Source organism: Acanthaster planci, linkage group LG02, assembly GCF_054643075.1.
Source record: "Acanthaster planci isolate LZ-2023a linkage group LG02, COTS_SCS, whole genome shotgun sequence".
Lineage (NCBI taxonomy): Eukaryota > Metazoa > Echinodermata > Asteroidea > Valvatida > Acanthasteridae > Acanthaster > Acanthaster planci.
Window position 1 is genome coordinate 19,030,390 of NC_141778.1, and position 26,246 is coordinate 19,056,635.

The window sequence follows — 26,246 nt, forward strand, 5'->3', positions numbered from 1 at the left end:
TTTTTGTTTGTGTGTTTGTTGTTCATGTCGGTTACAAATCACTGCCCCTCACTGGTCATCAATCATATTTGGACAAGTTCAGGCAACTAGAATTCGTCTCTTTTGGCTGGTATCCAGTACACAGGTCACCAGGGACACTCGAGCATCAGTCTGCAATTGGTCATCACTCCAACTTGCCCCATTAGGACAACACAAGAGTGGGTGTCCAGTCACGATACTGGCTCCATCCACACCCTAGTAAGTAGAGGCTGGACCAATTGAACCAGCTGCCACTCCATACATCCCTCTTTATGTTGAGAAAGTTGGGACCAAGTTGTGTGGACAAAATATATCCCTACAACATTTTTGGGCCTCATAACATCTATACATGTATTCATTTGAATGTCTAAAAATCACTTTTATAGTGCAGATTGTCATTAATGGAAGATGTGATGTACCATGGTCTATTGTATTGGATTGTGAAGAATTGATCATGTGTTTTTAATGTCACAGTATGGTTATGATACTCTGGATTACTTAATTGACTGCGCTTCAATTGAGAATTCATTATTCACAAAATTATTTGTTTTAATGTGAAGGCAAAAAAGTGTCCTTCCAAGGTACTTATATCAGAAAATCAAGGTAATGTGTTGATGCCATTGTAGGTTTGCAAATTATAAAGAAATGCCGACATCCCCAGAACAATGAACGATACAATCTCAGTTTAAATGATATAAACCTGAACATGTAGAAATAAAATGTACATACTTTTGGAGAACCACTATATACACACAAATAGGTCTAAAATGAAAGAAAAAGTTACAACAGACAATCCCAGCACACTAAGTATCTTCCTCACATAAAAATGATACAAAAATATATGTTCGTAACGGAACATTATAAAAACCAATCCCTATGGATAGTTTCGGGTGGAAAAAAATTGACCACAAGAACGATGTTCATCACATTCGATCAGTTGGTAATAACCTACATCTTGCTGTATGACTTTTCAAACAGCACATCTCACACAACTGTATCTTCTTATCAAAAATATTTACTATTATGTAAGCCAAACGATTTGAATAATCTTGGAACGATTTGAATAATCTTATTTTTATTTACAAAGTGATTGCAAGCACTTGATACAAAATGATATGAAAAGGAAGAGCAAATACTTCAAATTTGGACGGATCATTCATCAATCTGAAATAAGAGGGAATGGAAGGAACTAATTGGATAGACTGTAGTGAAACAAACGAACACTCCATTATAAAAAAATAATTTTACATAGGTACAGACTATGGAAAAAAATTTAAATATTCTATAGCATTCTATTTATACATGCGTCAAGCTTTGGCTTGCATTTTGTGTTAATGAACTATTTTCAAGTACAAAGGCATTGCTTCTCTGTTGGACACAAATTACCTCTTGCATTGCTGTTTTATAATTACTTGTTTCCTCAGAAGCTAACGGGTTCGAATCCGTCGATTTAATTGTCATAATCCATCCCACTCAGGGTTAAGGGAATTTAAATGATATTACATATGCATATGCAACTTAGGTTCCTCAACCATCTAAAAAAATGGAACTGTGAGTAGCTTACAACTTTCATGTTGTTCTATGTAAAGTTTGTTGTGACAGGCTCCACTCGACCCTCCCCTTTGTTAACCTTTCAAGAGGACTACTGAACAATCTAAGTTTTGGTTCTATTTCATTTACTGCCAACAATTCCTTTGCGGCCCACGAGGCTTCAAAGAATTTATTGCCCACAAGACGGTTTCAGGTATTTGGGTCCGGATGAAACACTCCTTTCCCACCGACATGTGTGGTCCTTAGCTAATTGATACAAGGCCTTGCTGCCTATTTAGGCAGAACCGCAGAGCAAGGTTGGCCACTTTTGTCTGAGCAATTTAGTCCGAGGGTTTAGACAAGAGTTTTTCTCAACTAATTTTCATAGCAGTTCTCATGACCGTTTGGAGGAATTTCATTCTGTATGCCGTCATAGGCCTGAGGCATGTTCATTGATTTAAGTTAAACTTGGCAACATTAGTTATCCCCATGAATGATTCATTTATAAAGGAAGAAATTCATGCCAGGATCCAATCTTTTACATGGAAAGCTTGTTTAATAGGTGGTTTGGGGACGTCATAATACAATAACATATAATTGGCTTTGTTCTGATGTTTCGCGGATCGCATCGACCGGGAACAGACTAGGCCCTGCTTGGACGTCTGATTTGCAACTACATGTAATCGTTGATGTAAGCCTTCACGGCTCGCAGTGACCAGAAGGGAAGTTACACATGTATAAAATAGAGCTGTACCATGTTTCGCGGATCCCAACGACCGGAGACAAATTGAGCAATTTTGTGAAGCATGATTTGGAAACACACACATTGATTTTAGCCTTTGCGGATCGCAGTGACCGGAAGGCGAGTTAAGAATGGAACACATTTATGTTTCGTGGATCGCAGCAACCGGAAACAAGTATGAATCTGGAGTTGTTGTCGAACGCTGTTTATTTCGCGGATCGCAGCGACCGGAAATGATTTGTGAAATTGTAGCAATGTGGGAAGGTTTCGTGGATCGCAGTGACAGGAAACCATGCATCTTCTGCTAAAAACCTTTCGCGGATCGCGGCGACCAGAAACGTAGTCTGAACCAAATTGACAAGTTCGAAGATAGATATGTGATTATAATTGGCGGTTGCAAAAAAGCAAGTAAGTTTTCACGGAGTCACTACAACCGGAAAACAATTATGGGTGTGAGAATTTTTGGACAATAAACTGCTCTGGCCGTACATGAACCAAATAAATGTTGTTTATGCCCGAATTCTTTGCTGTCTTGTCGCATAGGGTAAAAAACAGGAGTAGAACCTAAATCTAGTTTAGAACTTTGATGTATTTGCAGTGTTTGTGCTAGGAGTACCCACAAGTAACACCAGTCCAGTAAATCCCGCCTTGTTCAGTTTTTACAAGACTTTGAACTCAGAACTGCTACAGTATACCAACGTTTAGGTACGGACAGATGCAGCGGAGGTAGGTCGACTTCTTCCACGGCTCCCACCCATCATGGAGAGTTTGTCCTTGTATTCAGCAATCTCTGTCAAACAAAACAATTGAGGCAGACTGGGAAGTTAGTGATCAGCGCCCAAATCTATACATGTAAATACTGCACACCAAACGTTATCACAAAACACAAGAAAAATTATACAGATGCAAGTAACAAGCAATACACATTGCATTTTGGCTGGCAACCAGCTTTGAGCAGTGTTAATCTGCAATCAACTTCCAGACATGTCTTCCATGTGATATTTGAATATAATTTCAGTGAGGAATCTTCATCCTTCTAAGGTTCTATTCTCCATTCATGGCAACTACTTCAGGCTCAAGTGTGCTGAATTATTTAAATAAATTATTAACGATGTAACACCAGAGTACACAATTTGACAGTTTAGAAACTAACAGCAAATGCATGTGTAAGTGCATTTCTTTCTTGAATGATAGCTGAATTGTGCTTAGATTGAAAGGTAATCACACATATGAACACTACCCTTTTTGTGAAGTCTATATCTGAAATGCAGACATTTATAGGCAATCTGTAAGGTTTGAAATGAGAAGAAAAGTCAACTTGTGTTACACCATCACTTCACACATACAAAGTGCTTCTTGTGGTTAACGCTATGTTCCCGGCAACTGTACCTTTCTCAACTTTCTCTCTAACCCTTAATGCCTACCTTGTTTGAGTGCCTGGTTCTCCTGTTCCAGCTCTGAGTTGCGACTGGAAAGGAAGACAGCATCCTGGATGGCATCCTCCAGCAGACTGCGGTAACGCTGCTCTAGAGCTGCCTTCTGCTCTTCAAACACTTCACGGTAGTTGCGGAAAGTCTGAGGAAGGAATTAATTATACATGACAAATCCTCTCAAATGAAGCATCAGTGCGAAATGGTCAACTCATGTGAATGACAACAAATTCTCCAGGCATGAAATTAGCCAATTTTAAGTGCACATGCTAACAGGATTCTACCTGAAGTAGATAAACATGGGAGTCGGTACCATAGAATTTACCAATCCAAAAAGCCCTCTCTTATTAGCTGCATTCAATTGTGTTACTCACGTTAGTGAGAGTACACTTTTAAATACATGAGCAGGAGTATGGCCAGCAGGTGAGGTCAGGATCAGACCGGAAGTATACTCGGGTACCACACAGTTTTTTCAAAATTGCAGAAAGAAATGTTTTTCATCCATGTGATGATGTGACCTGAGAGTAATGTGCATGGAATATTTTTCAGTACCTCCACCACCAAGTATGGAGAGTATAAACACAAACCACTGCAGCCACTGTGTCTACTCTGCTTTAACCTGACTAACATGAGACTCTTTGCCAGCAAAAAAGCTATGATATTTTTAATAACTTCAGAACTTTTTCTCTCTAGCAGGAGTCTTTTAACGAAATAGCTACAATGCAGAAGTAGCATACACGCTTCCTTCAGCCAAGTCAATGCATTTACATTGATTAGTTAGAATCCAACAGTAATCTTCCAACTTGTAGCATTAACCATGTACAGTTAACCATCTATTTGAAGATGATGATATTTTGGTCTAGCTTCCTCTCTTCTCCTCCCTCACTATGCTCTGTATTGATCCATTTCTTTCACAGTCAGTCTGAAGTGGACCACGGCACCCACCTGGAAGTGCTGTAATTGCTGTATCTCCATTTCCTGCCTGTGCCTGGTGTAGGCCTCGTTGAGCTCCTGGCTCAGCATCCCCTTGATCTCATCTAAGGCCTGGAGCTGCATGGTCACCACACGACGCTCCTCTTTCTCCTTGACCAACTCCATCTCCAGCTCAATGGATTCCTCCTTGGTGTAAGTGTAGCCTTCAGCGGCTTTCAACTGGTCAAGCAAATGAACAGATGAGGTAAAGTTAGGAAACTTTCAGTAATGGACTTGTTTCAGTTTTAAAATGTTACTCCTTTTTTGGTGAAGAATACATTCTGAAAACCTTTGTAACAAAATCGGTTTTGAATGATGTGAATGAAAACATGTAGTAATCTCCAAAAACATCATTCACGTACAAGTTACACCGTAATCTTGTAACTTAATAATTTACTGGGTATGACCTGACATCACAACATTTCATGTCTGATCAAAACCTATTTATTTCCACATGGTTCTTATGACCGATAAACCTATTACATAATGATGTCACATTTCAGTGAGACACAATCCATCAAGCCCCTCAGGAATGCACACATGCAAGCAAAGCATGATGTTAAAAATTCAAGTTTGATTTGGAAACAAATTTAGTAAAATGGCACAACTTAATAGATTTACTATAATTTCCTTCAGAGTATTCAAGCTGAATTTCCTATCTATCCAATATCTTCAGACGGTTTCATTCATTCTACAATAACATCCAAACGTGTCCACTGGGGATTTGAACCCAAGACCAAGCATTGCCCAACTGCGTGGACTGACCTGTATCTCTGCTTTCTGGTGGTCCACTTCCATCCTCATCCTCTCCAGTTCTTCCTCCAGCATGTGGACATTTTCTGCCTCCTTGCGTTTCCTGTCCTCAGCCTTGGCCATACGCCACAGCTCAGTGTTAGTCTGCAGGTCAGAGTGCTGACTACGCATATCCTGTCCCATCAAGACAAATTGACTTTGATGACTTGACTATGGCCAATCACATAATTGCCTATGAAATCCATGTCACACAACTTCAAGGTTGTTTCTCTACAATTCAATAATCAACCTCAACTTGTGCTTCACAGGACTTCAGATAGAGTTCTCTGTTGGATTACGTTCTTCACATTGGTTCTTCAGTACCCCTTATTAGTAACTCAACTTCCTTCAAATAGCCCCTTCACATGCACAAATTACACAACAGATGGGTTTAAGCATTTTTGTTTGGTAGTACACTTATAACCAATTCAGCATATTTACATTAACATGAATTCGTGTAAACACAACTGGTAATTCAAGCATTCTTCATGCAGTTGTATATTAACTGTCCACTAATAAACAATGCTTTTAGAACCGTCAATCAACATAACAACAAACAAACCAAGGAGGGTCCTGTGTGATTATACTTTCTAGTTACCAACCTCTTTTTCTCTCTTCTGTCGATCCTGCAGCTCCTTCAGCCCTCGCTTGACTTCCTTGAGATTCTCACTCTCCTTCTTGACCTCCTCTTTGAGTTCATGAATGGCCGTTACCCGGGCCTTGGTCTCTGCTTCAGTTGCTTTGCCTGCCAAAAGGCAGTGTTCAGGATAACAATGTGAAGAAGGCCAAGGCAAATAAACAAACTGAAAGTGTTGCAGATGTCTGTCCAAAACTTTATTAATGCAGCTATTTGACTCCAACTCTGAACGCTTTGTGCTCCATGTAAATTCTCTGGTACTTCTGAATCACAGCTTGGCCTGAAACTTCATTCTGAGATTCAAACTCACAAAGTGACAACCTCTCGATAACAAAATCATAAGTTGCTTCATGCTCAAAATTTCTGCTGTCGCCAATAATCACATTCAGTGGTCGTCACCTTACCTGGTGCAAAACGCGCACTTTCAGTCTACATTCAATTATTTACCACTCTTTTTTCTGTTGTAGTCTATCTCCTACACAAATCTTACCGCTTTCAGCCATCTTGGTATAGTCTATGATCTTAAGCTGCAGTTGATCTTTCAGGTTATCCACTAGTTTACGCCTCTCTTTGTACTGATGTTGGAGCTGTGAATGGATTAGGACAGCGCCATTTGTATCAACATTAAACCTAAATTCAATGGTCATCTGGTAGAAGTTTATTTTCAGCCTATTCGAGTAACTTTGCATACACGTGCCGACTGCAAGTAATGCTGTAACTTGATTCAATGGACAAAGTACCCACAAATCCCTGAAATTTTGTGACACATTTCAGACTTACAATGAACGGTCAAGAAATTGGTGCTGCATAGCAGTCCACTTGCAATCACAATGCTGACAGCAGAGATTCTCAGAGCGCACTGCTCATGAAAACCTCGAGTATGCACTCAAGAAATGAAATAACAATTACCACATTTGTTAAGACATTGGAAAGTAGATGTACCTGATCTTTTTCTTTTTGCATGAAAACCACTCTCTCCTGGATCTCTTTGTTTCCCTTCCTCAAGCTGTCTGCCATCACCCACTGCAGAATACCCTGTTCAGAGAAAAAGAACGCGATGCATCCTTGAAAAATTCAGGGTAAGCTGCTGGTAAAAACATTTCGGTCAGCAAATTTGGTTTAGAATATGACCACGGAGAAAGATAGCTATCTGAAAATCAAGATGAGCCGATAGATTGGGTGTTGGGAAACGTCCTTTTCTAAATGGGTTTACTTTTAAAAACTGGCCACTGAACCTATTTCCATTATGAAGAAAACTGTGAAAGACGTTTAAAATCGTGTGTTTTGAGATGGATGCACAATGGGACCTGTTATTCTGAAATGAAACCCCACCGATTTATTCCCTTTTAAATTAAGCTTAACCAGGGCAGTAAAGATTTCAAAAAAAGTCGAGCATAACTTGTAAACTTGAACATTACTTACAAGTGACATTTTCCTTCACTGTGCATGTGAACTTAGGTTGTATTTGACTGGACTCACCTTCTTGGCTAGGTTGAGCTTCCTGTCCTCCTCATACTGAGTAGAAAGCTTCTCCTTCCCTTCCCAGGTCTGGTTCTTGGCTATCTGGAGATCCTTGATCAATTCCTATAACCAAACCAAAAAGAAAATTTCGCGGCCATGAGACTGCAAAAAAGTTTTGATCCTCACCCACTTACAATCAGGAGAAGTTCCAGAATAAAGTCTAATTGGACAGGTTGATTTTAATACCTGCATGCGTAGCACGTCATCCTTGCTTGACGTTTCAGTTAAGCCGCTGCCCGTTAACTTCCCCCGAAGACGTGAGATCTCTTCCCGAAGTTCATTCATCAAACGCTCACTGTCATCCTTTGACGGAAAAAATCCAATGTGAGTGCACAGCCAGTTGCATTTTGAGGGTAACTTTTGTTTAGAAGATGCTGAATTTGTCAAAAACAAAATCCTTCAAAAACTTTCAGCCCCCAAAAAATAAATATGTAAATTAAAAATCAAACCCACAGCAATTCTTACAATGTTTTTCTTGACTGAGTTGGATATGTTTTTGCAGAACTGTGCATACTGCAATGTAGCCAGCGTCTCCTCATAGTTTGAGTCGGCAGGAGAAGCCAGGGCAAACATCACAGTGAAGGAATTCCCGCCAATGGCATCCTATTCACAAATGAATGGAACCAGTAAAAACATCACAGCATGTTACATTTTGTTGATAGTTGAGAGAGAATGACTAAGTCCTTCCCATGGCACCCAAACTGCAGGTGTATCCTTTTGTTATATATGCAAGGCCCTTTGTGCATTTAGTGTTGCTGAATTAAAACAATGAAAATACCTTTATGATGGCTGCCCCGAGAAAACACTCAATATTGACTCTGTTTACTGGCTTTAAAAAGTAAAAATGAGAGTATCACTTCCCATACTTGTTACTAGTGTAGCATGAGCTCAGACAAGAAAGAGCATCTGATTCCATTTCAGAAATGCTGTTCATTCAGCTCTGCTTTTTCAAGTATGCTAAACCATTCACTGTCTCTGAACATATCACTGTGATGAACATGAGATAAACTGAGAGCAAATGAAAATTCAGGTATGTTGCTTAGCATGTTAAACGTCTGATTCACAGCCATGCGTTAATCATCCAAAGTCTCTCTATGTATGGAAACTCACCTGCAGGAGTCTGGTGACCTTTGACTCCCTGTATGGCACATGACCTCCCTTCTTCTTGGGGTCACCAAGTGCAGAGATCACATTGGTTAGAGCAATAAGACTGCACAAAAACAATGAAAAGTGATTAGCATTTCCTAATCCATTAGGGTTGCTTCTCAGGAAGAGATGCAATCACAGCATGATTAACAAACTGAATACTGATCAATCCTTCACGTGATCATAGATCCTTTTGTTACCAGTGAAACACTGTCACAGGCACCCTGTGTGCAGGCGTGGCATACGTAGTGTGGACCTCTGCACAAAAGAAGTCCACATAATGTAGGGTGCGATGGCATTGTGTGGACTTGCACACGTCTACACAATGTTTCCACCTCCCTCAAAAACAGCTTCAGAGGCATTTTGGGGTCAAGGTTATCCGTGGCAAAATGAAGAGGAACAGTCTAGGAAATCATCAAAAATCCAGCTCAAAGGAGTTATCCTATTTGGAGAAAAAGGAGCATTTTCCTCAAGTTTTCTTTACCACAGGAGAATAAAGGAATGTCCACACTTTGTATGTATAACAGGTATGTGTGTGTTGCACTGGTATATAACTGTCCGACAACCACTAAGACATCTTGCTACATTGTTGTGCACTCAGTACTTTCAATGCTAGAAATATCATTTTCTACAAACCGTTTTTCATAAATCACATCTACCTTCTATCTTGACTCTCTATATCAGAAGATCCTGGAAAAAAAATACAAGAACATGTCAAAATGGTTGAGTATCTTCTTTCAAAAGTTTCCAAAGACTTTTACACAAACCTCTGGAATAGATGTGACAAAGATAATTTCTATTTCTGTCAGCATGCAACAGTTGTTCACACAATTTGATTAATGAAATAACTGTTAATATATATCCACATCTTAATGTAAATGACACAGTATTTTGGACAGCCAGAAGTTTTGTAGTTGAGCCCATCACAAGTCAAGTCTACAGTATAGCCACAAGTCCTTTAACAAGACTTGTCATAAGTAGAAGGCTTAACAATGACTAAATGAATTATTTGTTTCATGTTTTACTTGAACAGCTTGTGACTTAGCTTGAGACTGGATAACGTGAGATGGATTCAACTACAGCACTGTAGGTCAATGGGTACTTTCCAGATTCTTACCTGCTACATCCACCACTGCTATCTTGCTCCTTACGCAGTGACCTCCATCTGCTTCTTTGTGCTCTACAGTGACAGTGAAGATAGAGTGGGCCCTGTGGGGCAAGCAGTTATCATGCACACAGTCATCATTGTCAAGGAATTTCAGTCTCATCGTGAATTAACAAGACCTCTTTTCTACACTAAAGAGTACGATTGGGTAAGAATTGGAACTTAACATTTGAAGAAGTTACCACATGGAGGCTTGAAGCATTTTTTTCTAAAACATCTATAGACCTTTTTCCTGTGATGTCACAATTGTGCTGGACCGCGATATGTTGTGATGGTAATGAGTGCATAGTGTTGTGATGGTAATCTACTTATTCAAGATAAACAAGTCAAGCATGCAGTGTTCAGACGTGGTTGAAGCTGCCCGTAGGAAGACATGCGATCACCGTAGCCACATGTGGTGGCATTGTTTACATTTAGCGCAATTCAGTCACGTGGGTGAAAAAGGTCTATATGTACTTCAAGATATAAACTAGTTTTCATTATCACCTGCGTCCAGCTTAACCCTAACAGTCCTCAGTCCTCCAGCAGGTGAAGGATTGAGGACTGTTAGGGTTAATGAGATGCTGTCGTGGTATTTTAATACTGGTCTTATTCACATTCAAGTGATACACCTTTTAAAGAGATCTTTTTTTTTTTATAAATCTATCACTAATTTCCTTAGTCCCTTTCAGGGAGTACTGAATTCTTATTAAACAATGTGTCAACCAAAACATAAGACAACTATTATCAGCTTCGTGTTCAGTGGGTATTTGCAAGCTTGAAGAAGGATTTACAAGTCATCCTAATGGGCTAACCTTTCCCTGTGTGCCTTGACATCAGATGATCCCATCCTCCGAGCCCTGTTTCCTTGGTCATAGAACTTGGCAATATCATCCCCATTCTTGCAAACCAGCTCAGACAGGCCATCCACAAACCTGTACCAACAAATAAAATGCTGTTTTAAAAACATATAGATACAAGAACAAATGATTGATCATCACTGCACAGATAATACAGAAATGCACCTAGTTTTGACAAACTATTATTTTATCATGTTTCTGACAAGTAGCTGAAAATATCATACTCAGTTACAAGGAGTACCTTAGATTTTGAGTGATTATTAAACTGTGCTTGTAAGTTTCAAATGTTTACTCACGTTCCAGCTTGTGGGTGCTGCCTGAGTTTCATTGGATTACTGTGCGGGTTCAATAAATCCATGAAGTTCTCATCCACAATCTACAGATAGCAAAAATCTTATGGTTTTAGTAACTTGAGGGACATTTTTTACACTGATTGCTAAGACTTATGACCATGGCTGACATATGGATCACATTTTAATTTTATCAAAGTAATTTGGAAGACAGAATACATACATAAACGTTTTACATTTAAAAGTTACTTTATGGATAGGTATGTTCCAGTCTACCTTGAACTTCTTGTGAGCAAGAATGAACTCTTGTAATAGTTGAAGGTCACAAATGTACCTTCCAAACTCGAAAACCAACTTCCATCATTAATGGCAAAAGATATCTTAACAAGTACATTAAATGCATACCTCCACAAAAGACACAGAGACAAAGAAAAGCTTGGATGATTCATCAATGTGCTTGAAGAGGCTACGATTCAACTGCAAAGGGAACATTTCATGTAAAGTTTAATATGGAGAAAATGACATGCCGAAAGAAGGAGTTTCCACTTTCCTGCATACATTTCTTAAAAGCAGTCTTCAAAAGAGTGTAAATTTACCATCAAACCATGAACTGATCTTGACAATGCTGTGAGAGTATTCAAGACATTGTAATAGCAATGCATAGGATACAGTCACAAATTAATTGGTTCACTGAATGCACTGTCTTGACGATGTCTTACCATGCTAACAATGCCAGGATCTTCCACTGTCCCTGACAACAAATGGGTCTTTCCACTTCCAGTTTGCCCAAAAGCCATCAGGGTCACGTTGTAACCATCCAGTGACTTCTTCAGGAGGGGTTCAACCTGTTCCTTGTAGATTTGGCTCTGAAATGCAAACAAAATCAAATGGCTTTAGAATTGTATTGAGATTTTCTCATTACAGCAAATCAGTTGTTTATTGCTAATGCCCACAAATCCTTCAAAACCCAACAGGACGTTCTGGAGGATTTTGAAGGATTTACGTAGGAATGCAGAACCAACTATCACTTTCCAACGGATGATTTTAAGTAATTTTAAGTGATTTTAAGTACAAAAGTGTGCCATTTGATGGACTTGTGGAAGGTTTTCCACGAATATCCTGAGGTGTTAGTATGAAAGTAGACAGTAGAAGTGAGAACTGGTCAATGTCTTTAGCTAACAAAGTCAGGGGATATTCTTCACATCAACTAAGCAATCATTACCGTTCAATCATTACCAAATAAACAACTGGAGCACGTGGATGAATTCAAAATCACAAGGGATTTAATTAACCTCGCCAAATATGGAGACATAGATTTTTCTCTGAATCATAAAATCTCTTTATCTTTAGACTTTTTACAGTTATGAAATTTTGTCAACTTACAGCTCGTACATCCCAGAAATAGCTTGCATCAAAAGTAAATGCACTCTCCTGTAAGATAGAAATCAAGAATTTGAATCAAGAACTGCCACTGCAATATTCCAGGTACCAACCTAACACAGATGTATGCTCAACCAACAAAAATGTGACAAACTTTTTTTCAATTTCTAAGAAGTCCTCCAAATATTAGTTGGGCCTACATGTTACCTGTTGAACAATCTTTTTATTACAAAAAACAGGCCAAATTGAAACATTACTTTTCCAGTTCCTCCTTGCTGGGGGCTCTGGATTGTTGTCTTGTCCCCCGTCATCTTCACAATCCTTGTTGCTCCCTTGCTTTGTTCTGATTCTACAAAGGGGCGACATCGAGCCACCACCTTTATACCAACCTTCTCTGAAGACTACACAGAGAAAAGAAATAATTTTACCTTAGTGCAACATACCAAGGCTACCATTTACATAAATCAAGTTACAGGTTTTGTTTTCAATTATGGTGTTAAGGCAAAATGTTAAGAGCATTCATATAATCCACTTCTTTGTCTGTGAAAAGTAAGGAAGACGAGGAAAGAATTATTCAGCTGACCATTACAATTCCTGAAAGTTATAAACAACTACAAGTTGATCCATCCATACATTTTAAATCTATTCCCCAAGGAAAAAACCCATATTACTCACTACCCTTAAACCCTCTTAAACCAACAGGTGCCCCTTTTAAATCTTACTGGTGTTCATACCACTTGCAAACTTTTATCTGTTTCCATATTTGTACATACTCCAATTCCAGCCATGCTCTTTTCACAAGTGTTGCATTGCAGATTTGGGATAAAGATATTCACAAAATTCAAATTTTAAAACCTTAAAAGACAATTTGGGGTATCCCATTTAAGAAAATTTGCTTTTGTTTTGGACTAACACTGTGAATGTTAATGTAATGAGCCACTATTGGCCAATTAGAATAAGCACTCAAAGCTTATTCATGCCACATTGACCAATCACATTCATTTTTCAATGTCAAGTGACTGCTACCTTTAAAAAAAAGGCAACGAGGGAAAGTACTTTTTCTTCCTCCAAACAATTTCCTTGTTGTGTTGAAAAGGTTTTGGATATTATGCATGCATCCATGACTTGAAGAACAGGTTCTTATGAAATATTCAGAAGAAAATTATAAATTCATTTTTGACGAACTTTTTGGACATCCAATCTCAAGATCCAATGAGAATGTTAAAAAGGTTAATTTGTAATGCTTCTGAAGCTCACAAACTTGCGTTTCCTTGGAATTTATTGGAAAGTTGAGAAAAACATTTTTCAGGAACACCTGTCGACTTGAATTCTACTACCCTCCCCGGTGTATGAACTGAAACTCCTCACAAAATAGCGTCCGAATATCGGGCTACGTTAGCTTCAAACCTCATTCATGAGGTATCTGAATTGTAAATTGCTTAGAGATTAGGCTTAGCATGAAAAAACACCAATATCTCAGTTTATATCTCACCATTTCAAGCAATCTTCTAAATTCAACTGAATTTTGTCGATTTTACTTGCTACTTTCAAGTGACGAAACAGGACCAGGCAGGTGGTTTACACTAGAACCTGGCAACTTGTGACGTCAATTCGCCAATTAAATATGTCTCGTACAAAATGTTAAAAATAACAATTATGATTTAAAACCTAAATCACAAAATTTTACCACCAATACTGTAAGAAAAATATTTCACGGAAAATATTAATTTTTATTTATTTTAGACTTAGAAAATCTATTTTAAAATGTTTTACCGAACACGAACTTTATTCAATAGAAATAATTATGGAAAACAAAATGGCGACCCACACAAGTGTTTTTTTGTAAAAATGTGCGAGCAGTTGTCGAATTTCGGCTGTTTTCAAGACTTAACTTGCATTTTAACTCGATTTTGTTTATAATTTTACCTAGAAACTGAAGCAACATGGAGGTAGGTTGCTATTTTGTGTTCAAAGAGCTTTATTCTGTAGTTTACCCCCTGAACTGTCACTGACTGTGCTGTGTTATTCCGAATTCGTCCTCGGGATCACTGTGGTCCGCCATGACCATGATGATGACTGTCCGCCGCGCTCCCTCGTGGGACCGCAGACGACGACCCCCAAAATTCTGGGGGTAGTTTAAATTTTAGCAGTGGATTACTTGCAGAAATCGAAGCCAGTACTCCGTGTGACTTGAATCCATGTTGATTAGGCTAACCCCAGAACATGCAGAACTGTGGGCAGGTGGGGTCGATCCGTTCGTGGGAGAGGAGCGCGAGCGGACGTCGGACCCACAGTTCTGGGGTAATTGTTGATTAGGCCTCCATGGGGTCGTATTCGTAACGCGTATTGCAAGTTAGCCTAGGCCATGACATGTCATGCATGTGCATGATGTGGGGTTGTGTGTGTAGGCCAAGGCAACTCCCAGAATTATGAGGCACTGTCTGTGTGCCTCACACTATTCTACATTTTCATTGCTTGGAAAGCAAAGTCTTATAGGTTTGTGCACCAGGCATTAACCCTAACACTCCTCAGTCCTCCAACAGGTGAAGGATTGAGTAGGGATAGGGTAAATTGTTGTCCATATCTGGAACTCTTTACCATTGCCTTGTAATGCTATGGGATTCTGAATGTGTCCGTTTATTTGGTTGAAAAACTGCACTTTTTCAATCGAATCCCCCCCCAAAAAAGCTGTCCACACTAAATAATATCTCATTAACAAAATAACAGGCAATCATGATGATATTTAGACCATCTACGGGTTATTTTTTGGCAAAATTCATACCATCTACTTACGATCTTGCCTCTCTTCAACAAACAATCTGCACATTTGAGCTGCATACTACGGTGCATGTCGGTTGAACGAAAGACTGGTTTCCGTCCTGTCCCCACCATCCAAACGTGTATTATAGGGAGAGCAACCAGTTCATTGACTTACGATGACTGCATCGCCTCATTGGGAACCTCGACTCCATGGGTCGTGTGTGCATTCCTTCACAGAGAACTAACATTGTGGGGCAAGATCATACCCATGGAAATGACATTGCATTATTGGACTGGTCGCTGTCCCTATTATGTTCAGAGGACGGGATGGGAATCAGTCTTCTATTCAATGGACATAGTACGCGGCTCATTATTTAGTGGGGACAGCTTTTTGGGGGGAAGATTTGATTGAAAAGTGCAGTTTTAGACAGAAAAAAACAGGCACATTCAGAACCCTTAGCATCACAAAGCAATGAAAATCTGGAACTGTCCATGTGCCTCACTAATTTGGGGCTATGTGTCTTTTGAAACAACTTTTTGCAGTAAATGATTGGGTAACACAAAGTCCACTTTTTCAATCAAGTTTTCCCCTGCGAGCAACTGTAGGGTACCTATAGCTCTTGTACGGTAGTTTCAGACCATGAGACCAATTTTTTGGTGGAAAATCTGACATTTTAATCTCTTGTTGCCACCCTCTTGTTTTGGCCGTGTTTGTTTCACACAAATCTGGATCACAATCAGTGATCCGTTGTTGATTTACAGACACCAAAACTTGCCTAATGCATTAGGATTACTGCTCCAGATTCAGACCCATGTGAAACAAACAGTCCCTAAGGCTAAGGGTTCACTCGTACTGGTAGTTTGGTGCAGGCTGTATAAAAAATGATATGTGACCGGTTCACAACAAAATGTACTCTTTACAAATATTTGGTTTTGAGAAATATGTTCCTACTGAGATTTATTGTTTGCTGATACTGTTATGTGCCAAACTCTTAATGACGAATATATACATGTATAATGTAATACATGCATTTTCATGCATAAATGTATTACACCTCTTGATGAAATCATTTTCGTCTTGTTTTTCCGCTCAGGAAGTAACAAAGCATTCTGTGCACACACTGGTGTTTAGATCCTTGAAGCGGTCTCATGATATGTTCATCTCAGACAATATTCATCCACCACCTGTTGATGAGAAAAGGTCAGTTAGTGAACAAGTCTCCTTTGACACACCCGCAGAGAGTGGTTTGTATAAGGTGAAATCGCTCGCAGAAATTGCTAACAAATAGCTGGCTGGTTGTTAAATGTCATCAGTTTCAGGTCTTATCGCAAAAGCCTTGAAAATCACCAGATTACATTTTATCATTGTGATTTTATGCCTTGAAATGCATTATGGTTCCAGCTTGAGAGAGGCATAATATTAGTCCTATACTGAATCATGCCGTCCCATCCCCCCCCTATTCACAGTGAGAGAATCAAAATTGCTTGCAAAATTCAAGACGAGTATGGAATGGTACAGCATCTCCAACCACCACGGGAAGGCAGGCAGCCTACCTCCATACAACATAACAATGTCAGTCATATCCCACAGGACAGCCGTCAAGGTAAGCAGCTGCCAGTTATCCTGTTTCCTTCCCATCTCATCAGCCTTTCTTCAGAAATGATGGATGCAAAAGGGGTCACTGTGCCCTGGCTAGCACCACATTGAGGGGGCAGTCTTTGTTAGGAAATTTTGGACCAGACATGCGGGATGTCTGTATGTCTCTAAGATGACTTTGGTCCCATGATTATTTGATAACTATCTTTCAACAGGTGAGTAGACCCCACAACTACAGACAAAGGATTTGAAGATACTTTTATTTAAAACATTGACCACAAAGGGTATACCCAAATCAGAAAGTACCATCAAATTGTAACGTCCATATCCCTCTTCCACCCCCTCCCCCAAAAAGTGAGATGCTGAAAAGATTTATCACATGAACCCTTTGTCATATTTTGTAAGAAACAAGTGTAAGAATGTGACTGCCAAAAGGATGAGGTAGAAACCTCTCAGTATTGAAGTGCTCTTCCTTTCTGGTTAAAATGCATTAAAATCTGAGGGGTTAAAGCAACTAGTCAATGCACACACCAAAACCGAAAAAGAAAAACATTAAGTTAAAAACATCTTACAGCAAGTTTGCTTTCTTTTACCCAAATAAGGAATAAGTATTGACTGTGTAAATTTAGCCGCTCTGATCTCTTACTAGTTGTGTAAAAATTGTCTTCATTAACAGTTTTAACAGTTGCTCCCTGTCAGTGTATTTTCAGGTTTTTTGTGAAAAGTTTATTAAATTTATTAAATGTGCTGTCAAGGGAACTGTGACTTTTTGCTAGGTTCTGTGCTCATGCAGGTGTAACATTTAATTTAGTGTAGGATTTTTGCTACATTTACTCTGAAAATTAATTCCCCATTTGTTTTTATAGATTTTGCTGACATTCATACACAAGTAACAACAGGTTTCCAGTATCCAAATGCACCCGGTAAGCTAATCATATCAATAAGCACAATCCTGTAAGTGACATATTTGCCAGGATGAAAGCGTCGGACCCTCTTAACTTTGTATTTAAATTCAGATACATGTATTAAATGTATCTGATTGTCCATTTTATCTCATTGATGCAGCTCACTCCATGAATTCAAGGTTGTAAATTCATTGGTACCCTTTCTCTCTCGAACGTTTTCTGCTGTGATTGCCATTCTCCACTGTTTCTTGTTTTCACAACAGGTGTTCCTCTGTCAGCGGAGACGGCTGCCCAGCAACATCCACTCAGTCAAGGGGCTGTTCAGGGTGTGCTAGCTGATCTACCACCATCACAGTCATGGTGAGTCCAGTGAAACATGTCTACACGTTAGACACCAGTTCTTGGTTTAACAGAACTGAATGTATATGGTTGAAGTGATGTAGTAATCATTACAAAAACTGGTTGCCCTGAAATGCTGAAGCAATAGAAGCTTTAACGGTATTGAAGAATAAAACTAATAAAAATCTGTTGAGTTCATAATTTCGGATTCATTGTGGATTTTTTCATGGATTAATGCCCAAAAATACAAGGTCCAACAGTATTGTCTGAGATTCCTTCATTTGTGTTTATTTATTGTTGATGTATAAACTGTTCTTTTGTAGGATTGACCGTGAAAAGACGGCAGCAAGTGTGGAGGATATCGAAAGGCATGCTGGGATACCAGAGAGGGCGGGTCCACCAGGGTCAAGGGTAATTTGTGTGACCGAAGAATTTGATTTATCTCCTCATGTACCACCTGCTCTTCTTCAAACATTGCTATCCTATCTCGTTTTAAGAGTTTTAAAATTTCTTCATGTTAAAAGTACATGTACATATACTGAGTAATACAGAAATTGTTCTGTGCTTACCTTTGCTGAAGACTGAGTGTTAACCTTGAAATTTAAAATGCCTGTGAGCACATCCTGGCAACTTTTACCCTCAATCAAAAATCATTTATAACCTTCTGCATTCAGATCAGCATACTGGGTCAACTTTGCAAAATACATATACACCTGTTGAAAGGGAATCTGGTTGCCAACTGGAGATTAACCTCGTGGTTTGAAAAACCAAATGCTTGTTTCACAGTACTTACGTGTGAATTAAATTCTCCATTCAGGCGCTCGTTGCAGTCCCCAGCGGAGGCAAACAGTCAGGTGCCATTGTGCCCAGAAAGGCACCCACAATGCCCAAACCGCAGTGGAGACCACCATGGAAGCTATACCGGGTAATCAGCGGCCACATCGGATGGGTTCGTAGCATTGCTGTAGAGCCCGGTAACCAGTGGTTTGTGACAGGGTCCAACGACAGAGTCATCAAGATATGGGATTTGGTAAGCTGTTCCCCTGACGAGATGCTGGTTGTCTTGAATCTGTTTCAAAACATTTTTATAGCTGAGGTCTTACTTTATCTGAGCCTCTTTGTAGCTTAGCAGTAGATTTTGAACTTTGGTTTTAGGGCATTGCCAGTGGTACTTTTCAATATACCTTTATAGGAATGGTTCAATTCTTTGACTTTTCTTCTACGATTAGGGATCAGCTTGTCCTGTAGTGAGAGAAGTAGTAAGTTAGTAGTAGTGCTACAGTGGAACGCCGCTGTACCGAACACTGCTATACCGAACACCGCTATACCGAACACTGGTATACCGAACACCGCTGTACCGAACACCGCTATACCGAACACCGCTATACCGAACACCGCTATACCGAACACCGCTATACCGAACACTGCTATACCGAACACTGCTATACCGAACACCGCTATACCGAACACTGCTATACCGAACACCGCTATACCGAACACTGCTATACCGAACACCGCTATACCGAACACCGCTATACCGAACACCGCTATACCGAACACCGCTATACCGAACACTGCTATACCAAACACCGCTATACGGAACACCGCTTTACCGAACTCCGCTATACTGAACACCGCTATACCGAACACCGCTATACCGAACATTCGGCTGTACTGAACATTGTCCTTGGCTCCCAATAATCTGTGCACAGAACCTACCGAACACTATTCAGTTGCCGTTTGTAATTCCCGAACGTCAACAGGATAAAACAGTCAGTGTTTTTTTATGTGGGAAAGTGACAAGTACCCGTTATTTCCCCAAGGATTTGAAGGGAAAGCCACTAGCTGTCAGTGGTATTGAATAGACACTGGTTTTGCGACTCCACATGATTGGGTGTGGAAGAAAACCGCACATACGCGCACGGTGACATTGCACTAACAATCGTCTAAAGAGGGCGCCGCTGATAACAAAAATCAACCATGATTCACCACAGCATGCATCAGAGATCGATCCTGAGCGGTAGTTTCACAACTTTTAGAATAAGCTTGATATCAATTTTTTGACTCAAGTTTAAATAAGAAACAAAAATAATTAACAGGTACATTTTTAGAAACCTTAAACTTGAATGCAACGGCAAAACATCATGAAAAAAGCGAGCCAATGTATCACAAGAGGGTGCACTTTGGTTAGACAAGAGAGGGCGCTATTCAACATGGCAACAAAACGTTCGGCAGTTAAATTCGCTACACCGAACAACCGCTGTACTGAACATTTAGCGTGGACCCCGTCTTGTTTGTTACAGTGGCGTTCCACTGTAGTAAGTAGCAGTCTAGTAGTGAGAGTTTATGTGATATCATAGAGTTCATAAAGAGCCGTCCGTTCATGTACAACGCTGCTGCTGTCAACTGATTGTAAATCACTTTGATGTTCAAACATCTGACCTTTAAAAGAGTTTGGATCAGAAGCACCATAGTTGCATGCAGTATTTCTCAGATTCCAAACATCCAGACTCACTGGTTCCCTGTCATTGTCTCCTCCCCCTTCAGGCAAGTGGCAAGTTGAAACTCTCCTTGACTGGTCACATCAGTGCTGTACGTGGTCTGGCAGTCAGCAAACGCCAGCCCTATTTATTCTCATGCTCAGAAGACAAACAGGTCAAATGCTGGGACTTGGAACAAAATAAGGTAAGGAACCTAGGCTTCCATCAGTACCCAGATGAGATGATGTGTGATGCTGGATTCAAGCATAATAGTTGCAAAATTAAAGTTAATACAGTCAGCAAATGTTAAAGCAAAACATATCTTTTCAGTGCCAAGAGTATTTGTTTCTCGTATTTGACAGTCACTGCAGTTACTGAATTATTCGAGAATTTTCAAGTTTATTTTGCAATGCGGGCGATTCACAATAGTGCGCCACCAAGAGTGTGTAACGCGTTGGCCAATCATAACGCGTGAAATTTGTCGACCCTTTCCAAACGTGCATTGGGTCGACAAATTTCGCGCATTGTGATTGGCCAATGCGTTGCAAACTCTTGGTGGCGCACTATTGTGAAACGGCTGTATTACTGTGCCAGTCATATGTAAATTATATTTGTTTAGCTGTATTGGAAGAGATTGTAAGAATTTTTATCTCTTAACTTTGTGTTTTGCGTAAGGGGCAAGTGTTTCCATGATTTTGTTGGGTGTGGAACCCAGGGAACTGACCACTTGCTACTTTTTGGTGTAACTGACAAGTTTGAGGTGTGTTGCAGCCTTCTGTTAGTGCTGTTAACAGAGTTCTGTTGTGCAGCTCTTACTACACACAACAAAACATTCTCGGACCATTTTCTGACAGGTCATCAGACACTATCATGGCCATCTGAGTGCAGTCTATGCTCTTGACCTTCATCCAACCATTGACATCCTGGCTACCTGTGGCCGCGACTCCACCGTGCGTATCTGGGACATGAGAACTAAGGCTTGCATCCACACACTGAGCGGTCACACCAATACAGTCGCCACGGTCAAGTGTCAGGCAGCGGAACCACAGGTGGGCATGACTTGTCTTAACCTTGATTTATCTGTCCCAAGTCAAATCAAATTGGAACTGGGCCAAATAAATTTTCCCTTTGCGCCAAAGTTAGTTTGGACAAAGAACTGTGTTCATTTTTCAAATGTAAATGTAATTTAAACCCACCAATACATAGGCCGTTTTCCAATACTCAACTTCGTTTCCGTCTCAGGCTTCATTCCCAAATCAATCCCCGATTGTGGGCCTGAAGCTTTTAAATTACATTGGATTACTATAATTTTGGGCTTTCTTGCATCTTATTTGATGTCCTGTGGCACTATTAGACTGATTACTGCGCTTACAGCTTCAAAGTCAGCTAGTAAAAAAACCGTTGAAGCCTGAGACAGAGCCGAAGTTGAGTATTGGAAAACGGCCATAATTTGGTATCACAGACTGAAGTTGTTTGGTTATTTTTCATTTTTAGCCACCCCTTTCTAAAGTGATTTCAGTTTCATATTTAAGAAACTTTTTTTTTTGCAGAGTATTCTGGAATTCGTATTTTCCAGTCTTTGTTTTCATTTTAGACACGTGAAAGGAACCGTTTTTTGTACAGAAAAAAGTATATTTAATCTTTGTGGGTTTGGTGTGTAGTATTCGCATCTCACTTCCAAGTATTAAGCGCACTGCAGTGATTTACAGTATTCACAATATTCCATTTTTTGATATTTCCTTTCAAATTTTTGCATTCAAAAGAACAAGTTGAAAATGCTTGTGTGATGCTTGGACAAGTTGATGTTCGTTAGCTTTCATTGCCAGCAGAATTTATGGTGTCCTTTTTTGTTCCAGGTGGTGAGCGGCGGTCATGATTCGACAGTGCGTCTGTGGGATCTTGCAGGTGGTAAAAGCCGTGCGACGTTAACCAACCACAAGAAGAGTGTGCGATCGTTGGTCATCCATCCCAAACTGTGAGTACCAAATTGGATAACCATGCTGACATCTTAGGGCAAGTCCATTCACAGGTTGTTGTCAACCCTAGTTAAACTGACTTTGGTGTTACGAACAAGTACAGGATCGACAGTGAATACAGAATCAGGCAATTTGGTGATTTATCATTCAGATAGACCTCATTCCTCATTTCACTTTGCAAGCTCTCTGAAATGCTGGCTCAAGGATTACATTACTCAAACAGCGGCTTGTTTAAAACCATTAATTGTTATTCAGACTTTCCAAAAAAATCTTATTCCTTGTGATGACAGAAAACTATTCAACTACAGCAGTTGTTTAATTTACTTTGAATTCTCTCCTCTTTACCATCAGGCATATGATGGCCTCAGCGTCTCCAGACAACATAAAGCAATGGAAGTTCCCTGATGGTAACTTCATACAGAACCTAAGCGGTCACAATGCCATCATCAATTGCTTGGCCATCAATTCAGACGGTGTCCTGGTTTCTGGAGGTGCGTCCAAAACTAGTCAAGCTCTATTCACACATATGCAATTATCTGGATGTATTTTAGTGCTTGGCGGTCACTGAGTATTAGCCACTTGCTGCCAGGGGACGCGTTTTTGAGCACATAGGCTTTATACACGAAGCCGGGGAGCCCGAAATCGGGACAAAAGAGCTGGGCCTTGTAACAAAAGACCGTGCTCGGCACAAAAGACTGAGCCGCTGGGCATTACCAACATTTTTTCACTCTCAATATTGGAGATAATCCAGACATGTTTTGAAACAGTATATCTTGGTTTGGGGTATTTAGTGCAAGCAGATTACCAAGCGGGGATAAAAGCACTCCACCACCGCAGCGGTGAGCCACACAGTACCGCTGCACGCTATTCTGGCCCTTATTGAAAAGAGGTCAGCGCGCGCTGTGCCAGGTTCGTTAACAAAAGAAGATAACACCCCACAATCTGGGCTCTTTTTACAAGGCTGCAGGCCCCGCTGAAATACTCAGGCGTTAGATTTTGTCTGTCAGGCTACAGTGGCCACCAGGCAGTAATTCATGTGGGTGTAAAAGTCCATTAATTGAAATGATGAATTTTTGAAGATTTCTGAAAACTGAAAATCTTGAAATTCGTCCGTATGTGTGCACTGCATTTTTCAAACCACCCGGCAGCATGCGGTTAAGTTGATGTCCTATTTAGCGCAAAGAAGTGCAGTTCTGTTCTGTATAGGATTTATGTAAGTGGGGATTAGTTTTTTCCTGGCTTAATGCCATGTGGAGGGTATTTATTTTTAGAATTAAATAAAAGACAAGCCTCCGCTAAATTCTGTACTGGTTTCTTGGTTTTCTCAGTTTAAAGTGAAGAGATACTTCAGGCATTTTCTACTTGTTGGATATGCAATTGGGATTTGCAGGAATGATGTGCGCTACTTGTTTTCATTTTATTTGACGACTCAGTTCAAATCAGTTCAATATAACAAAGTAGGACAGCTGGGTAATTTCAGAGCAATTGAACCTATTACACAGTGTTGCCAGTCATCTGATATCTTCATTTTATTACCACAGAGAAGTCCAAACCTTTTCAAAGGTATCATGTTGAACGTTGATGAGATGGCAACCTTCACTCTCACCCATGTATGCTTTTGTCCTCAGGCGACAATGGTTCCCTGCATTTCTGGGACTGGCGGACTGGCTACAATTTCCAGCGCACCCAGGCCCCAATCCAGCCAGGCTCAATCGACAGTGAGGCAGGGATCTTTGCTTGCCTGTTTGACAACAGCCAGAGTCGACTCATCACTGCCGAGGCCGACAAGACCATCAAGATATACAAAGAAGACGAGGAAGCCGTAAGGATAATCAGCTTATTTGGGATTTCTTTTCTCTTTTCTTGTTCACTTGTCCTGAGAGATGTTGCCACAGCCAATTCACAGCATTTCAACTGAAGTCAACTTGACCACAGCTGTGTGGTTCTACTTGATGGATTCCGTATTTGATCAACAAGGTCAAACCTCATGAAGTAGCATTGCAGCTCAGCCACATTTATACATTAACCCTGACCTTACCGAATTGTGTGAATCAGAAAGACTCTATTCTAATTGATGGATTCTTAAGATTTAGCAAGTTTACGTTTTTCAAGTCTTCCCTTTTTCAGTTGGATGGTTGGAGGCAGTTGCCATTTTCTGTGTTGTTTTGAGGTTGTCAGTTTTGTTACTTAAATATGATTACCGTACATGATACATCTCAGACGCCAACATTGCCAGGTTAACCCTTTGAGTAATTACTCGTATCACAGTAGTGCATTTGCGTCACTCTGTCAAATATAATAACATAAGAACCAAGGAGCTGTTTCTTTTTGGCCTTACAATTTGTTTCTGCTTGTTCTTATTCACAGACGGAAGAGACCCATCCAATCAACTGGAAGCCAGAAATCATGAAGAAGAAAAAATATTAGGACAGCAGGTACTGATGAACATTCCAAAGAATCCTGCGAAGATATTTGCACAGAGTTATAGAATTCTTCCGTTCATGTACGACACAGATTGGTATTTTTCACATTCAAACAAGAACAGAAGTCTTGCTCATGTACGAAGAAAAGATTTTAAATTTTTACCTCAAAAAGGCAAGCGTGTGTTTTGAGGAGATGTCATTTACAAACATCATGAATTTAATGTTGTTGTTTTTTCAACATTTTGAAATGTCCCCAGTTTGCAGTTGCTAACAATGTTATATGCACTTGGAGAGCCCCACCACAAATTGAAAATGGACAAAGTGTTGACTGTATGTTGTGTTTGTAATTTTCTGTTCCTTTTTTTAGTTACCAGTTTCTGTTGTGAAGTGTCTTTATCAATCCCATGCTTTGGTATAAGTCACTTCAACAGTTGCACCTAAACAGTTATGCTTCTATAAATTTGGGAATTTGGTGAAAATTAAAATGCGTTACCTTTTTAGTTTTCACAAATCATTTATAAGAGCTGTTTTTGAATAGGTTTTATGTTTATGAAAAAAAAGCTCAATCCTAGTTATTTCCACCCAGAATTCCAACACATTGCACAAGCATTTTTTTCATTTAATCGTTTCTTGGTGTTTTGTGTTTTAATTTTGTTTTTTTCCAAACTGATTATTGTTCCTCTGCTCGTTTACTTCTTTAAAAACAACAGAAATTTGCCAGTCTGAGATGGCAGATTAGATACCTCCCCATTACTTTTGTGAGTAACTTTGGAGGAAATAAACGTGAATAAAAACTGTTCGCTATGGCAGGATGAATGGATACCTTTGAAATTGGTTGCAATGTAATTAACAAGTTGTTTAACCCGGGCTAAAGAACGTCAACAACCTTGTTACAAAATGAGGAGGCAAACTGTCTGTGCTGACAAATGACTGAACAGTGAAGTTGGTATTTTATTACTGACCTGATAAAGAGTCCGTTCTTCTTTGTCATTTTTAAAGCCTTTGGTGAAAGTTTCCTTCCCCTTTTGGGATAGGAGAGACCCCCCCCAAAAAAAAACTTGGCCCATGACTTTAGGGACATACAACTACTGTTTACTTTGTACTATTCCTACTTTGTTAACGCCTCATTTCTCCATTGCCCTGCACCTAGACAGACTGTGGTCGCAACTAAAGACTAACATTGCCAAGCTGTCCTCATGGGTGTTGGCAGGATTTTTTCTGGGGGGGGGCAGTAGAAATAAACAGCGGTAGGGAATAAATTATAAATTTTTAAGGCAAACGAATGCTGATTTCAAACCTGTTTG

The 26,246-nt window shown here is 39.8% G+C and overlaps 2 protein-coding genes across 2 annotated transcripts; one reads left to right on the plus strand and one right to left on the minus strand.

Annotated features, from left to right (window-relative positions):
* Positions 1-546: 546 nt before the first annotated feature.
* On the minus strand, positions 547-14,070 carry LOC110979755 (osmotic avoidance abnormal protein 3-like). Its single transcript, XM_022235801.2, has 20 exons — positions 13,955-14,070; positions 12,720-12,863; positions 12,466-12,513; positions 11,802-11,948; positions 11,488-11,559; positions 11,089-11,168; positions 10,748-10,867; positions 9,906-9,997; positions 9,448-9,478; positions 8,753-8,852; positions 8,108-8,245; positions 7,829-7,945; positions 7,601-7,705; positions 7,064-7,156; positions 6,612-6,708; positions 6,087-6,229; positions 5,458-5,619; positions 4,666-4,872; positions 3,715-3,865; positions 547-3,080 (listed from the first exon to the last, which is right to left on the minus strand). Exons 1-20 carry the CDS (start codon positions 13,955-13,957, stop codon positions 2,992-2,994), a joined length of 2,139 nt encoding a protein of 712 aa, XP_022091493.2. The 5' UTR covers positions 13,958-14,070; the 3' UTR covers positions 547-2,991.
* A 191-nt stretch (positions 14,071-14,261) lies between these two features.
* Positions 14,262-25,762, plus strand: LOC110979817 (pleiotropic regulator 1-like). The gene is made up of 13 exons (XM_022235905.2): positions 14,262-14,411; positions 16,317-16,423; positions 16,690-16,826; positions 17,686-17,742; positions 17,988-18,084; positions 18,387-18,474; positions 18,881-19,093; positions 20,611-20,748; positions 21,398-21,592; positions 22,400-22,518; positions 22,871-23,010; positions 24,148-24,341; positions 24,887-25,762. Exons 1-13 carry the CDS (start codon positions 14,406-14,408, stop codon positions 24,944-24,946), a joined length of 1,551 nt encoding a protein of 516 aa, XP_022091597.1. The 5' UTR covers positions 14,262-14,405; the 3' UTR covers positions 24,947-25,762.
* The last annotated feature ends 484 nt before the right edge of the window (positions 25,763-26,246 follow it).

Coding starts and splice junctions, on each gene's coding strand:
- LOC110979755 (XM_022235801.2), bottom strand. Junction 11,169..11,487: donor TCTCTGTGTCTTTTGTGGAG/GTATGCATTTAA, acceptor TGCTATCTGTAG/ATTGTGGATGAGAACTTCAT. Junction 4,873..5,457: donor ACCAGAAAGCAGAGATACAG/GTCAGTCCACGC, acceptor TTGCTTGACCAG/TTGAAAGCCGCTGAAGGCTA.
- LOC110979817 (XM_022235905.2), top strand. Junction 16,424..16,689: donor CCACCTGTTGATGAGAAAAG/GTCAGTTAGTGA, acceptor CCCTATTCACAG/TGAGAGAATCAAAATTGCTT. Junction 18,475..18,880: donor CGGGTCCACCAGGGTCAAGG/GTAATTTGTGTG, acceptor TTCTCCATTCAG/GCGCTCGTTGCAGTCCCCAG.